This window comes from Schistosoma haematobium, chromosome 2 (genome assembly GCF_000699445.3).
Source record: "Schistosoma haematobium chromosome 2, whole genome shotgun sequence".
NCBI classification, from domain to species: domain Eukaryota; kingdom Metazoa; phylum Platyhelminthes; class Trematoda; order Strigeidida; family Schistosomatidae; genus Schistosoma; species Schistosoma haematobium.
The window spans coordinates 16919478-16934612 of NC_067197.1; the positions used below are offsets into that span (position 1 = coordinate 16919478).

At 30.2% G+C, this 15135-nt stretch overlaps 1 protein-coding gene across 3 annotated transcripts in view; it reads right to left on the bottom strand.

Moving 5' to 3' along the window:
- The window catches only part of ECEL1_1 (endothelin converting enzyme-like 1), a 52431-nt gene extending 37611 nt beyond the window's left edge, over window positions 1-14820 (bottom strand). For all 3 annotated transcript variants that reach the window (XM_051214473.1, XM_051214474.1, XM_051214475.1), the window contains exon 1: window positions 14301-14820. In XM_051214473.1, the coding sequence (XP_051067650.1) occupies window positions 14301-14625 (325 nt within the window). In that variant the 5' untranslated portion in view covers window positions 14626-14820. The remainder of the gene's footprint in view (window positions 1-14300) is intronic.
- Window positions 14821-15135: the final 315 nt, after the last annotated feature.

Below are 15135 nucleotides of genomic sequence, written 5' to 3' on the forward strand. Positions count from 1 at the left end.
CACACTATACAGAACCAAATCGACCATATCTGCATCAACAAAAAGTTCAGGAGGATGATGGAGGATGTGAGAAACAAAACATAAGCTGATATAGCATCAGATCATCACTTGCTGGTTGCCAAGATGAAATTAAAACTTAAGAAGCACCGGATAATAAGACGGTCAACATCGCAAAAGTTTAGTACGGCATTCCTTCGGGATACTGACAAACTCAACGAATTCAAGATAGCCCTCAGCAAAAAGTTCCAGGCCTTTCATGATCTACTCAATGGAGAGGAAACTACCATGGAGAGCAACTGGAAAGGGATCAAGTAGGCAAACACTTCAACATGTCATGAGATTCTGGGCCACAAAAAGCACAACCACAAGGAATGGATCACTGTTGATACACTGGATAAGATTCAAGAAAGGAAGAACAAGAAGGCAGCAATATATACCAGCTGAACAAGAGCAGAGAAAGCCAAGGCACAAGCAGAATACACAGAAGTAAACAAGCAGCTGAAGAGGAGCATCAGAGCCGACAAACGTAAATATGTGGAAGATCTAGCAATGAAGACGGAAAAGGCTGCAAGAGAAGGGAATATGAGACAATTGTATCACACAACAAAGAAAGTCGCTGGAAATCACCGTAAACCAGAACGACCAGTGAACATGGTGGATCTGATGCAGATGTGAAGGCGCGGATCTGAAGAGTAAGAACAGCATATTTACAACTGAAGAACATCTAGAACTCAAAACAACTGTCAACCAACACCAAGGTCGGGATTTTCAATACAAATGTCAAGACAGTTCTACTGTATGGGACGGAAACCTGGAGAACTACGAGAGCCATCATCCAGAAGATACAGGCGTTTATTAACAGTTGTCTACGCAAAATACTTCAAATCCGTTGGCCGGACATTATTAGCAACAACCTACTGTGGGAGAGAACAAATCAGATCCCAGTGGAGGAAGAAGAGCTGGAAGTGGATAAGACACACATTGAGGAAAGCACCCAACTGCGTCACCAGGCAATCCCTCACTTGGAATCCTCAATGCCAAAGGAGGAGAGAAAGACCAAAGAACACATTAGGCCGAGAAATAGAGACAGACATGAGATGAATGAACAACAATTGGATACAACTAGAAAGGAAGGCCCAGGACAGAGTGGGTTGGAGAATGCTGATCGGCGTCTTTTGCTCCATTGACAGTAACAGTCGTGGGTAAGTAGCGAATGGAAACTCAAGTGGGGAAAACCAATGTTTGTTTAAATGCAAAATTACACAGCGATTTCATAAAATATGTAAATCATACACTAAATACATTGTTCGCACATTTTCCTTCAGTCCCCCTTTACATGCTTCATGGTTCTTCGAATTCTGTTGTTATCACAATCGTTTTTTTTGTTTCTAATCCTGTTCCATCTTCTGAATCTTTTGCCGGCAGGCATCCTATTACCAATTGAAGATGCATACTACTTATATCTGTCAGCATAAGCAGCACACAACATACTAGTCAGTTTTATAGTAATATAAATATGTTTGTATATATGATAAGGAACATATGTTGCAATTACATTCCCATTTTCTCAATATTAACAAAGGCTTTATGTATCACTAAAAGGATGTATGTTTACCTCACATCCCAATAGTATCTTTTATGTACTTTCTCCAGGGTACGTTACATAGGCTAATACGTTTATAGAACATAATGAATGCTATTCACAAGTTGATGACGTAATATACTATCAGGACAATTATTTTGTACAACTGTTCCATTTTCATTCGTTGCATAATTTCTCTTTTGAGGGTTAGTGTTCAGAATCAGTCATATAAGAATTTTAAAGGCGTTAAGAAATAATAATTAAAGAATGTAAAAGTTGAGTCTCTACTTTATAAATATAAATCTATTTTATAAAGACAATGAATATCTTCTTCATTTCTAAATTAATAATTGCCGACCATTACGTAACTAATATTAAATGCTCACGAACCCTTGATGCTTTTTGATTACTTCATTAAATAATCTAACATCTCTCTCTATTTTATTCTAAACTACCATGTGCAAAAATAAACTACAATTATGATTATACGACTTAAGTAAATTGCATCGTTGAAAAGAATGTTCCTTCACTGAATTATCTTCATCTTATTGCATTGTTACATCCTTCAAATTAATCTCACTTTAACTTCATAAGCCAGGATTTATTGTTTTTACAAATGTATCATACGAATTTCTTTATAATTTACGTCTAAAAAAAACAAAATACTAGAGGTTATTCGTATATCACAAGCTATCTTAAACATAATATAGGAAAATGTTGCTATTACAATTCTCTAGGACTTTCTTTGTTAAACTTTATATCATATTAACAATTTACAAAACTATCTTATTAATTAAAAATTGTACATTAGCCAGATCAAAATAAATCAATCACGTAACTGAGACGTTACAATTAAATCGATATCGATTTAATTCTATATCATCTGATTAAAAATTATTATCTTACTCTATCAAAGTTATTTATCATGTTGAATAAGTTAAATTATCCCCGAAAAAATACAGTTAAACAATTGTTTATCAATGTACTAGAAAAGTTCAACTTCTATTCAATATTTAATGATATTTACCCTTATTACATGATTAACAATCAGTTAATTTTGACAAACCCTTCATAACTATGTTGGATAGTCCGAATATATATATATATATATATATATATGTATATATATATATATACATATATATATTCAGTCGGATTATCAGTGATTTTGTTGGCATTTTAAAGTTCTATTTAAATAAGTATAGTTGCCTTTCGATATAATATAAAAGTCAACTGTCATTTTAACATTTTGATTACCGACAATGACATTCTAACACCTTATATACTTAAGAACTTAATTTGTTCATAGTCTTATCATATTTATCCACTTGATAAATATACTTAAATACAACAACATGAAATAGACATTATAATTCTGTTATATTTTTAACAAACAAACAAAATGTCTATGAATATTTAATAAACTTTAAAACTTTAAAAGAAAAATTACGTTAAACATATTTTTTCATTTAAAAAGAAAAGGTACTAATTATCGATTCATCACTGTCTATTGAAATCATGGTATATTGTATTTTAGTCTGAGAGAGAGAGAGGGAATAAAATTTATTTCCACAGTAACCTGTCTGTTTGGTTGTTTATCGTCAAAAGTAAAAAAAATTTTTTCCTAGAAAATATAGTTTACATGGACTAGAAATTAAATTAATAATGAAACCATATTTTTTAAGCTTATTTGTTTTTTTTTCTTCTTAGCACAAGTAACTAGTGAAGATTGAAAAGATAATTATAAAATATAACTTAGGATGACAATCATTAATCAATAAAGCTCTATATGTTCGTATAATTATATGTTACATGTTGTTTTTCTTTCTTAACTTGGAGTTTGTCAACTTTCATACCAATTTTTCCATAGTTAACTGTGAATGTTTGTGTTTGTTGATTTGGTTATTAATTTGTTTCCACTTTCACAAAAAAAAATCAATAACACTTGTTTGCAAACTAGATTGATAAATTGAATTTATTTGTTAATAATTAGTTTACACAAAATGATTTAACAGAATAAATAGACTATTCCAAATCTGGACATCACTTTTGCATACATTTACACTTCATTTACCAAGATAAATAAACTGTATGTAAAGTGTTTTTACTTATGATAATGCAAAGGAATTTTACTTATGTTACCTAAAATCTAATATAATGGATAGTGAAAAATTCAGTGACCAGTGAATATTATTATCTATTATAGATTACAATTTGTTGGACAACCATTGTAGACTATCGGGTATGATACAACTGTTTCACGTTTGATTTGGACTAATATTTTGAGTAAAATCAAACTTTTTTAAATGTACACTTATTAGTTATTTGTTATTACAGTTGGATTTGATTATATTTTTACAACAAGTAATGATTTTATAGTCAATTATTTCAACGATAGAGATGATAAACAAGTAAATTAAATCATGATGTACTTCAAGTAGAACATTATCTAGTGATGAAAATTTCTCAACTATTCATCATGAAGTATACTGCCTATGAGATGATAATAACCTTGTTTTCCATTGATCTGTCGATCATTATCCACGAGAGATGTTCAATGAAACTGGCCATATAAATGATTGCATTTTGGTAATTATAAGTCATTTGAAATAATGGAAAAATCAATTAATCATAAGTAATAAAAGCCAATACGAAGTAAAATCATCGAATAAATGTATGGATAATTTCATTTAATGGAGATAATAAACTACTTTTTTCCTTTCATTTTGAATGATTAATAATTCTGCCATTAATTTTTTTCATGAATCTAATATTAAAAAAGATTATTAGTATGTGGTGTAGACGAATTGAAATAATTCAGTGTGAAATATTTAGCTAAATGTGCGTATTCTAATCTTTAATCAACAAGGTTAGACTATGTGATGGTGTAGACTGATTTTAGCTCAGATAGATAATTTTGGTAAAGTTTCAGTCTCTAAGCTGGGCGGTTTATTAGTAAATCTTTCATCATCCTTCTGGAAAATATCATCAATATAAACTTTAGATAGAAATGAGCTATTCGAATTTCTTCACATATGACTGATAGAATAAATATACAGACAATAATAGGAAAAGAGTTAATAACGACCAGTCAAGATTGAGGTCGACAAATCAATCTATCAGTCAAATGTTAAAGCATTCAAATAGCTCACTTTTATTTTAAATTTCTACAAATGATAATATCTGTACAAGCAATGAAAGTTTCAGGTTGGCACCAACTAGCTCAGAAAAAACAAAACTTCACCAAGGTAAGATAAACTAAATTGGTATTTATTTTAACTTAAGGTGATATTTGATAGATTGATTCATTTTTATTAAAATTTCTGAACAAACTGAATTACTGAATAAACAAGTTTGAATGTCATATTCAAATTTATTTCGGATTTTGTTGAAGACTTTTAAATAATTCAAACATTCTGTTTTGTCATACTCATTAGAAATGATAATAGTGGTTAAATAAAGTTTATTTCCCTGTCATTCATAAAACAATGAAACGCGTTTTCTGAGCTCAGTGAACAAAACTCCATTAAATTCATCCACCTGAGCTACAAATCTTCTCCATCATCTCAAGTTTTCTGTTTGAAAAGGTTATTTTGTCAATAACAGATTATTATTTTTTAGCTGATTTTTTGAAAAGAAAGATTTATAAAACTGTATTGAATCCAATAGAGAATAATTAAAAGATACGTATCATCAAGCCGATAATGAATGATGTCAAGGAGAATTAATTGTTCATTCTTTATCTATTCAGTTTTATTGTATAACATTCTACTCGTGGGTGATATAACTAAATGAACTATCACTAAGTTATACATAAATATGGTTGGAAGAGTCGAATGATTTTTAAATAATTATTCACCATTAAACACTTGATAAATGGGATAGATATTAAGTAATCAAGAATGAGTTAAGGTAAAGAACAAACGTAACATATGGCTACACAGAAGAAAAAAATTTTTTAAAAAAAACAATCCAGCGAATAAAATTCTCTCTTTAGAAATATCATTTACTGAGATTATACAATCATATTTGTAATGATTTATCAGATAATAGTAGTTAACTGAAAAATAGACAATAGATTACATCAAAAAGTGCTCATAAATTTCAAGTACCATAAAGAGATTTTTGTTTAATCTAAAACGTTAGTAAAAGAAAATTAGATATGTATAACTTACGGATCAAAACTAAAGAGGAAACTATCTAATTAGTAAATATTAGGAATACAAGAAAGAAACTAAAACCATCTTTTTACTAATAAAATTTAAAAAAAGGTTTCAGTGTCTTGGACGAACGTAATGTAACATTCACTGTTTTTGTTTATAAAAATGGCTTGGAAGTTTAGATTGCTAAAACCTCCACTGCACACACATTTTAGATTTGTTATTCTTTTATGGATACTCTTTTGTTAGAATATATAATTTTGAAAGTTACGTTCACTGAGGCAACCGGGCTAAAATCAACGAGATATTCTATAACAGAGTTATTGATCTTTATATACTTTACTTTTGGAATCCTTGTAGAATGTTGCATGGAGATGCGTTTACAGATCGCCTGTCTTGTAAGGCCGATTCAATCCCCTCAGCAAGAGCGAATGAAGTCATGAATGGACATTAAAGGAGGGAGAGAATGCGGATGTTGATTATAAGCATACAAATAAATCAAGAGCCACCTAATGAGAAAGATACGAAGCTTGGGATAACAAAATGATTCCCGATGCAACATCTCCCGTAAATTTAATGCTCACGAAGAGACATACAAGTTTTAGCTCTAACTCTATTTTAATTAACCTTCAGAAGATAGCTATTTTGATGTAATTAACTTTTGTTATGTCATTAGTACATATTCGTCTGATCTTACATGATAAAGAGTAAACTGATTACTCGTCCTGTTCACTAGGATACAGCTTTGGCCATTCCAAGTTTACTTTCTGTGTAAACATCATTTTAGAAAGTTGTTTGGTCTTGTTTTCGTCAAAACACCAAAAGGAAATAAAATTCAGAGTTCATCTTTGATCCTATAGTAAAACTATATGACTAATGACTGCCAATTTGTAATTTTTACCACAGATAATGAATGATACCAAAGAACTGTTGAATAACTAACTGAAAGTCTACAGATTGTTGTCTACTTTACAAAGATCGCCTTCACGTTTAACTGATGTTTTCATTTCCTGCTGGCTTTCATGATAATTTAGAGGCTAGGTGTAGCCAATTAAACTGCCTGCTTCTAGTTTCGATTCCCAGATTGTGTTAACCTGAGGCTTGTGTTATTGTCTATTGCTTTCCTTATTGAATGTAAGTGCATTGTCTGCACTTGCTGTCTCAGTGACTCAAATTTCCTTTTGTTCTTCTCTTTTTCATCCCTCCTCATTCACGCTTCTATTCATGTTCCCCTAGTACACAAAGCACCTTCCAACCAGACGCGAACCGCTACCTAGTTATGCAGCTGAGTTAAGTAGTGACTATTAAAATTATAAATAATATGGTTTATTCACGGTCATTTGTTTGCAGAAACTACCCAAAGCTTAGTAATTATTTAATAAAATATGATAAATGTAAAAGATAGGTGCTAACATTTAACTTTTATTGTATTAATGGTAGTTTATTTGCCTTAATACATCCATTGAGTTTCAAGTGTCAGTAGTAAAAACAATTTCATTAAACGTATAACTATTCTGCTTCCTTCGGTATGTTAATAAACAAATTCTGTACCTTCCAAATCACTATAAAAAACACAGAACATTCTTAATGATTTCCTTTATCCTTTGCTAATAGATACGCACATTTTTTACAACTACAGACTGAAAGAAAAAGATTATTTCATGTACACAATTACAAGAAAACCAACTAATTCAAAAGTGATCATGTCTTGAGTTCCAAATATACGTTTGTAGAAAGACTTGACAACAAAATATTACAACTTAAGTTATACATTAAGTTTCGGAATGAAAATGACAATCCTTACAAATGATGCAATCACGGCGTGATTAGCTTTCAACTTCTGTTCATAATTATTGTTTAATAACATACTATCTTGCAGCCTATTCCAAGACACACATGATTGATCTATTGATTGAACAGCTTAAAAATACTTCCTAACACTTATACCAGCTGTTACGTGATCTATTGACAACCGATTCTAATTTATCAAACAAAGAAACCATCGAAATTTTCAACTAAGCAGTTTGTTCAGATTACTGGATTAGTTTCTTATTGGATCACTTTTATCTCTATGGATGCGTTAGTGCATAAACACTGTTATCTATGTAACCAGCATCTAGTCACTGCTGATTTTGTTGTCATTTGCGTGACATAAATTTATTATTTTGAACTTAAGATGATGTGCTAGCTGGAAAGATCCATTTATTTCCTTAATCAGTTATTTTAAAACTATTTTTTCAGTTATTTGAATCTGAAGAATGCCAAAATGTAAATTTATTTGATTTTCAAATCACTTCTAAATTTCCCAGTTTAATGTTTCTTTAAATTAGTACACATGCCAAACACGATAGATTCATGGTACGGAGACCATACCATAGTAGATCTGAAGACGTTTTCACCGATAGTATCTTATGTTTACCACATTATACCACAATTGCCTGGATTTGGAAATATGTAACATTGATTTCTAAGTCAATAGTTTCAGTTTAAAGCATAAAATGTTCGGGTTTGATCTTACGAAAACTAATGTATCCAAATATCTGAGATATCCGGAACTAGTGCAAATAACTATCCAGCTCCATTTAGATTTCAACAGTATAGTAGAAGAAAAGAAAAAAGTATGATTTTCAGCTAAATGTATGTAGATAAGCCAAAAATATAATTATCCAAGTACAACCATCCACCATTATATTAGTTAGAGTTTAGTATCCATTCTCCCTCATTTATACTATCAACTTATTCTTATCATATCAATACACTAATAATATTTTCTGAAACATGATTTTTTTAAAAAATCACATACATAAGCGGTATTCAATGTTCCAGGTAATTCTTTTATTTAATTACCGTACAGTGATTCAACTTGTTATCTTATGTTATATCATATTAATTTTGAAATATATGTTCATAAATTAGTTGAAATAATCTGTTAATATCCTTTTAAAGACTGCCTCATACGATCAGTTATTACAATTTAGTCATTATTTTGTAGACAAGAGACTATAAATTAAGGTTCCCTTATTCTTTAATGTGAAATCACAAGGTTATAAGTTAATAAAAAGAATGTAGTTTACCGGATGAATTAGCCACATTAACCTAGTAAATACTGGGATTAATATAGTTGTTATTTTATTTCTTAAATGTAACGATCAAACACAAGAAATACAATATATACTTGAGACATATATACTATAATCCATGTAGTATACACTTTATAAAGTTTATTTACTCACAGTTTATGTTTGATTTAAGAAAACTGATCAGGCTTGTTTTTAAGACGAATGGTAATATGAACCGTTTTGGTTATTAAAAATAAGTGGTTTTCATTAAATGAATCAGAACTATTTAGTGACTCTACGCTTGAAAAATGGTCTTTTGTCTAAATTAAACTAAAAGTGCCTTTTTAATAGCTCGTGTAAAAAACACAATTTTATAGACTTAACTGTGATAGAAAATAAAGAAGCTGAGCATATCTTACCAGCCTTAGTGGGTTTGTGTTTGAAGAAGTGACAACGCGAATTCGGAAAGTTCAGTTGACTTTTGCCAGTATGTGTCACCTGTGACGTTAGCGAGATGTTTGTGTGCTAACAAAAGGATATTTCACTGGTTGAAGTCATGAGTCAATTGAAGCTAGACCACCACGGAAAACCTGGTGATGGTCTAGCTTCACTTGACTCATGACTTCAACCAGTGAAATTTCTAAAAATCTCCACAAAACCCATTCTGATAAAAGGATATTTATCGGCTAGGTGAGGTTTAAACGTGTCACCTATTGGACATATACATGACGACTAGTAGGCTACATCTTAATGTATTTGTATTTCGCAATATTCCATGAATTCTCTTTGCTAATTAACATTCAATTCATAAAAAGATTTGCGGACTAATGCCATCAACATTTAGTTGAATGAATCTCTGTTACTTACTTCAACAGATCTAATTGCAATAAATTGAATTGATGTAGGTCATAAGTATACATTCTTTTTGCAAAATATGACCAAGAATAAATGGGATGCTAAATGATATACAAAATTAGTAAATACTTGAAATATCTCTGCATAATGAACAAACCCTATAAGGTGAATAGCATGGTTTATTTCTCACCAAGACACAGATTGTTATAATTAGGACATGGTTTAGAATGAGTCTTTTATGAAACAACTATCAATATGTCGTTGTTCCACAGCATTTTCTGTTCAGTTTCACAGTACGAAAGTATCAACAACAAAAAATGGAAAAAATACCCTTCCTGAAGTAAATTTCTCAGTTAGACTGATATAAATTAGCATAAGGTTTTTGCAGCGATTTTTTAAATTTTCGTAGATTAAATCACATATTGAAGTTATTCAGCTCCCTATTGGAGACCAAGAACCACATATTTAAATTCACTACCACAAATAGAACCCAGGACCCATCGCCTACTAAAGAGTTAAATGCTGGGACGAAACAGCTATTCAAAGTTTTTTTTAAATTTTCAATATTGGCCTGACGATCATGATCACGATCAAATATATGGTGATAAAAATGGTTGATTAACTCATTTACTCAAATAAAGTAAATAATTAAAAGTTGATATGAGAAACGTTCTTATAACAGTGATCAGATCAAGTAGTTCATTCATTTGATGAGGTACTGGTAGTAAAAAAGAAAAAAGAGAATACTTTGGATTGGTAAGTCATTTTCTGTAATTAGTAAATTTCGTCCAAGAATATTATTATAAGATTATTCTTTAATCTCTTATTTGAATTGACGTCATTTATGCATTGAGTTGATTATAATAATCGTTTATAAAAGTAATACACTTCATTACATCTAAATTATTTTACCCTTAAATGATTTTTTTAAATTCCTAATTCCCTCATAATTTAAATCAGACCGATAAAAAAATTCTTTACATATAAATTGGGCAATTATTATTATTGATTAAACAAGTTTAAATTTAATTCAAACAATCAATAATGATGATATCAAAAGGGGGATTTTGTGAATATTATAGTAATTTCAATAGTTGAGATCATGAATCAATTAAAGCTAGACTACCATGGAAAATCTGGAAGCACTGGATGACAATTTCGTTCTATTGTAGGACTCCTCTGTAGTGAGCATCTACGATCCCACCTCGTGAGATTCGAACCCAAAACCTATCGGTCTCGTACGCGAACTCTTTACCTCTATACCATTGAGCCGGCCGGCATCCAACGGTGTTATTGTTTAACTTCGACTAATCCACGAAATTGAGCGACACATCCACCATTGTCTTCATTGAGTTAGTATCTCACAATAATGATAAAATGTAGAAATATAGTAAGAACTATTTCTTTTATATAAATAAATTTCCCTCGTCTTAGTTATTAATATCCATGGAATATATTATTCATCCACTTGTCATAACAACTGTTTAACAACAGACTTGGTGATAAAGCATTCTAGTACAGTGGTAGAATGTTCTTTTTGTTAAAATAAAATACACAACTTAAAATTTAATGGATTAAAATACAGAAGTTACCTAAAAGAACTTAAATATTTTATGAGCAGATAGTTGATTATTTCTAAGAAAGTAAAAAAAAAACAATATGGAATGGTGCTGAATCATATGCATTCATTTTATCTATCTAGGTCCTCATCAGCTGTTTACAACCTATAATGTTTTAAAATCAAAGTTATCATTGAAATTGATATGCTTTTATATTCGAAGACGATAAGAGATTAATATATGTATCATGATGTAGCGTGGATTACAATACAATTAATAAGATCATAAAAATTTCATTTCAGATAATTAGTGTGAAAGGGAACTGCTGATTAGAAATAATAGAGTAAATATACATTAGATGGTCGTTTCAAACTAATAAGGGACTCTTCAGCAGCGTGCATTCACGATCTCACACGTGAACACTTAACGTTTGGACCATTGAAGCGGTATTCAACGGTGTTAATGTCTAACTTCAATCAACCAATGATCTTACTCAACCCTTCATTCACTGTCTGAAGTGGATAACTGCCCCACATCCGACACGGTTGAACTTCACTGGTCACAGCTTCTCACTAGAACTCCGAGAATTGCATTTCGAAGCTAGTCATTAGTGAGTATGGGACCAAAAGTCCTGAGTTTGATCTTCGCGTGTGAGATCATGGATGCGCGATGCTGATGAGTCCCATACTACGACAAAACGGCCGACCAGTGCTTCGAGGCTCTCAATGGCGGTCTAGCTAAGATCGACTCATGAATACAACTGTGAAAATACTACAATCTCTATCAATCCCTATATTGATACATTAGATGGTTTTGTAGCAAGGTAACTTAGAACAGATTAATGGTAATCTTTGTTTATGCTCTCTTTTCAAAATCATAAAGAAAACTAAATGTATGAAAGTCCATTATTTGTTGTACAGTTAAAATATCGTCAATATTAAACGACACACAAAATTCAATTAGTTATAGCAGACAGTGTAAATGTCTGAAATAGGAAATACATAAATATTGATAAAATCCACAAAAAAAAACAAAAGAAAAACAGAAAAATCGTAGCAATAAACATGTATTTTAGAAAATTTTCCAACGAAGTAGTTAATAAGTGATTAGTATAATATTACTAGATAAGTAACAATCTAAGGAACTGGTAAATAATCAATAAATAAATGTAAACTATTTCCTAGGAATGTTTCATATGAATATTGCCAAATCCTCTTGCTTACATCGGGATTGATAATTAAAAAAAACAAATCACTTCCTAAATGAAATTACATATGAACCTATTTTTGTCAGTTTATTGTAATTATCTGTTTAATAGATGTATCAGTCGTACAGTGAAGAAAGCCAATATATTTGAGTAAGCAAGCTAGCAATAACTAGTAGGTTTAATGAATAATAATCACTAGAAACAATTAACCAGTGAATGATGCTGAAATAAAACAATTAATAATTAAAAACAAGAAAATTTAATGCCATTTTGCCGGACAGAAATCATGTTACATATTAGCAATAAAGTGTCAGTACAATAAAACTAATGATGGATAATCTAGAAGAAAAACTTAATTGTAAAAGATAAGTAAACATGAATTGTGAAATTAGTTCATTGTTAGTTTCCAAGTCGTTAGCACTCTAAAAAACTAACCAACTGATTAGGTTTCATGCTACACTCTATGGTGGATCACATTTTATTCGAACTTCATGTTCTCAGTGCTCAGACCATGTAAAACGTTTACGGAAAACAGTTTCTTACTAACACTGAGTCACAAATGCAAACAAAAAGTCATTAAATGTATAAATGAAGCTTATAGAGTAAATTTCAAACAGTTTCAATATGTAGATATATTTTAAAGATTAATAGTATGGAAGTGGACTGAAGTAGAAAACAACCTACAAATAGACTTTGTTGGATTTATTAAAAGTGTCAATATTTAATATACATGATTAATTTACTTAGCAAATTAAGGTCTTTTATAGACTACATTGTAGAAAAAAATCGGTTGTTCAGATCAACCCCGATTGATTATTATATTTAGTTTAATTAAACTCTTAAATAGGGCATTCAGTCCAGAAAGGTGTTCATTATTCTTCAAAATATCTGATATTTTATCCACATCTTTAGAAAATAAAAACGTAATTTTAGTTTTGGGTTATCTGCAGTTTCAAATAGGTTCACATATTACTTGTCAATTAGCTTTTAACTAATTCAAACAATAAAAATAATAGATAAATAAAAGTTTTGTTACTTATTAAGAATTAGTATTTTCTCTTATTCATGAACCCATTTCTGCATATAATTATAACATCATCGAAATATAAAGTGGTATTCTAAAGTCTTATTTTAATGAAAGTTATGTAGTATGTATGAGCGTTAAGTTCGGTTTACGTTGTAGGTCCTTAATCTGATAGTGATAACACATGACTTTAACTGATAGGCGATTGAAACCCTACACCACATACATTAATTTGGTTAGTAAAGTAAAGTTTATTAACCCTCACAAACAAAGCCCAGTACATGACATTGACTTTGTTACCATGTTAGCAAAAATAGGTCACTAAGCCTTATATGTATCTATGCAATTAAGTTGATTTATGTTCTTTACTATAATCTCTACAGCTTTTTGACATTTACTTATTACTGAACTAAAAAAAACAGTATTAAATGTCACTAGTTGAAATCATGAGTCAATTTAAGCTATATCACCATGGGAAACCTGGAAGCACTAAACGGCCGTTTCGTCCCAGTATGGTACTCCTCATTAACACCATTGGATGCCGGCTCAGTGGTCTAATGGTTAAGCTCTCGCACACGAGACTGATAAATCCTGGGTTCGAATTTCGCGGTGGGCCTTATCGTGGATGTGCAGTCCTGAGCCGTCCCACAATAGGATGAAACAGCCGTCCAGCGCTTACAGGTTTTTCATGGTAGTCTAGCTTCCATTGATTCATGTTTTCAACTAGTGAAATTTCTGAAATCTCCACAAAACCCCTTCTCATTATTAAATGTGACAATTGTTAAGCATTATGGAAAAAAGAACATCCATACAAACTTTTTAGAGAAATATTAAAATTGAAATCAATAACTTACACTGATTAATAATTAATTGAGCTCCCCATAAACTAATAAATATAATCAATAAAATTACAATAATTATCACTGCAAATATAAAACAAAACTCCCATTTATTGCGTGGTCTCCAAATGTCTACATGTTTATATTTATGTGAATTCCATAAATGAAATGAATTTTGACTAGTTTTATTATGTTCATTATCAATAAAAATACTTGTATTAGATGTACGATTTTCTTTTATATTACTAAATGCTATACAATCATCTTTTGTACAATTTCCATCTATAACTGAATGTTTTTCATTATTATTATTATTATATTGATGATGACGATCAGTCATGTTGTAATTATTAAAACAATAATATTAATAATACTATATGTAAATGTTATATTTATACAATAAATGATTCAAATGTAATTTGTTTAATTTGTCAATGACATAAAGAAAATTACTTATTTTAATCCAAATTTATACTCATAAATCTAATTTAATTCAATTGAATAATAATAATAAATTAAAGTTTCAATGAAATCATATTCAATATTCAATACTTTTAATTTTTGGTATACAACATAAACCTATCATAATTTTAGTTTGATGTCTATATATTTAATACACCAATCATCAGATTAGATAGATAGACAAACAGACAGATAATAGATTATAATGATAATGAATGAATGAATGAATAATATTCGGCTCATAGGTACGATCAATAATATTCTTAATTATTGGGATAAAGAATTAAGAAAATAATAAAAAAATTTTTTCAAGGATCATGTTATATTTAATTAAATGAACTAATATGGTGAGACTATAATTTATGGACGACCTTTGAGCTGAGCTAGA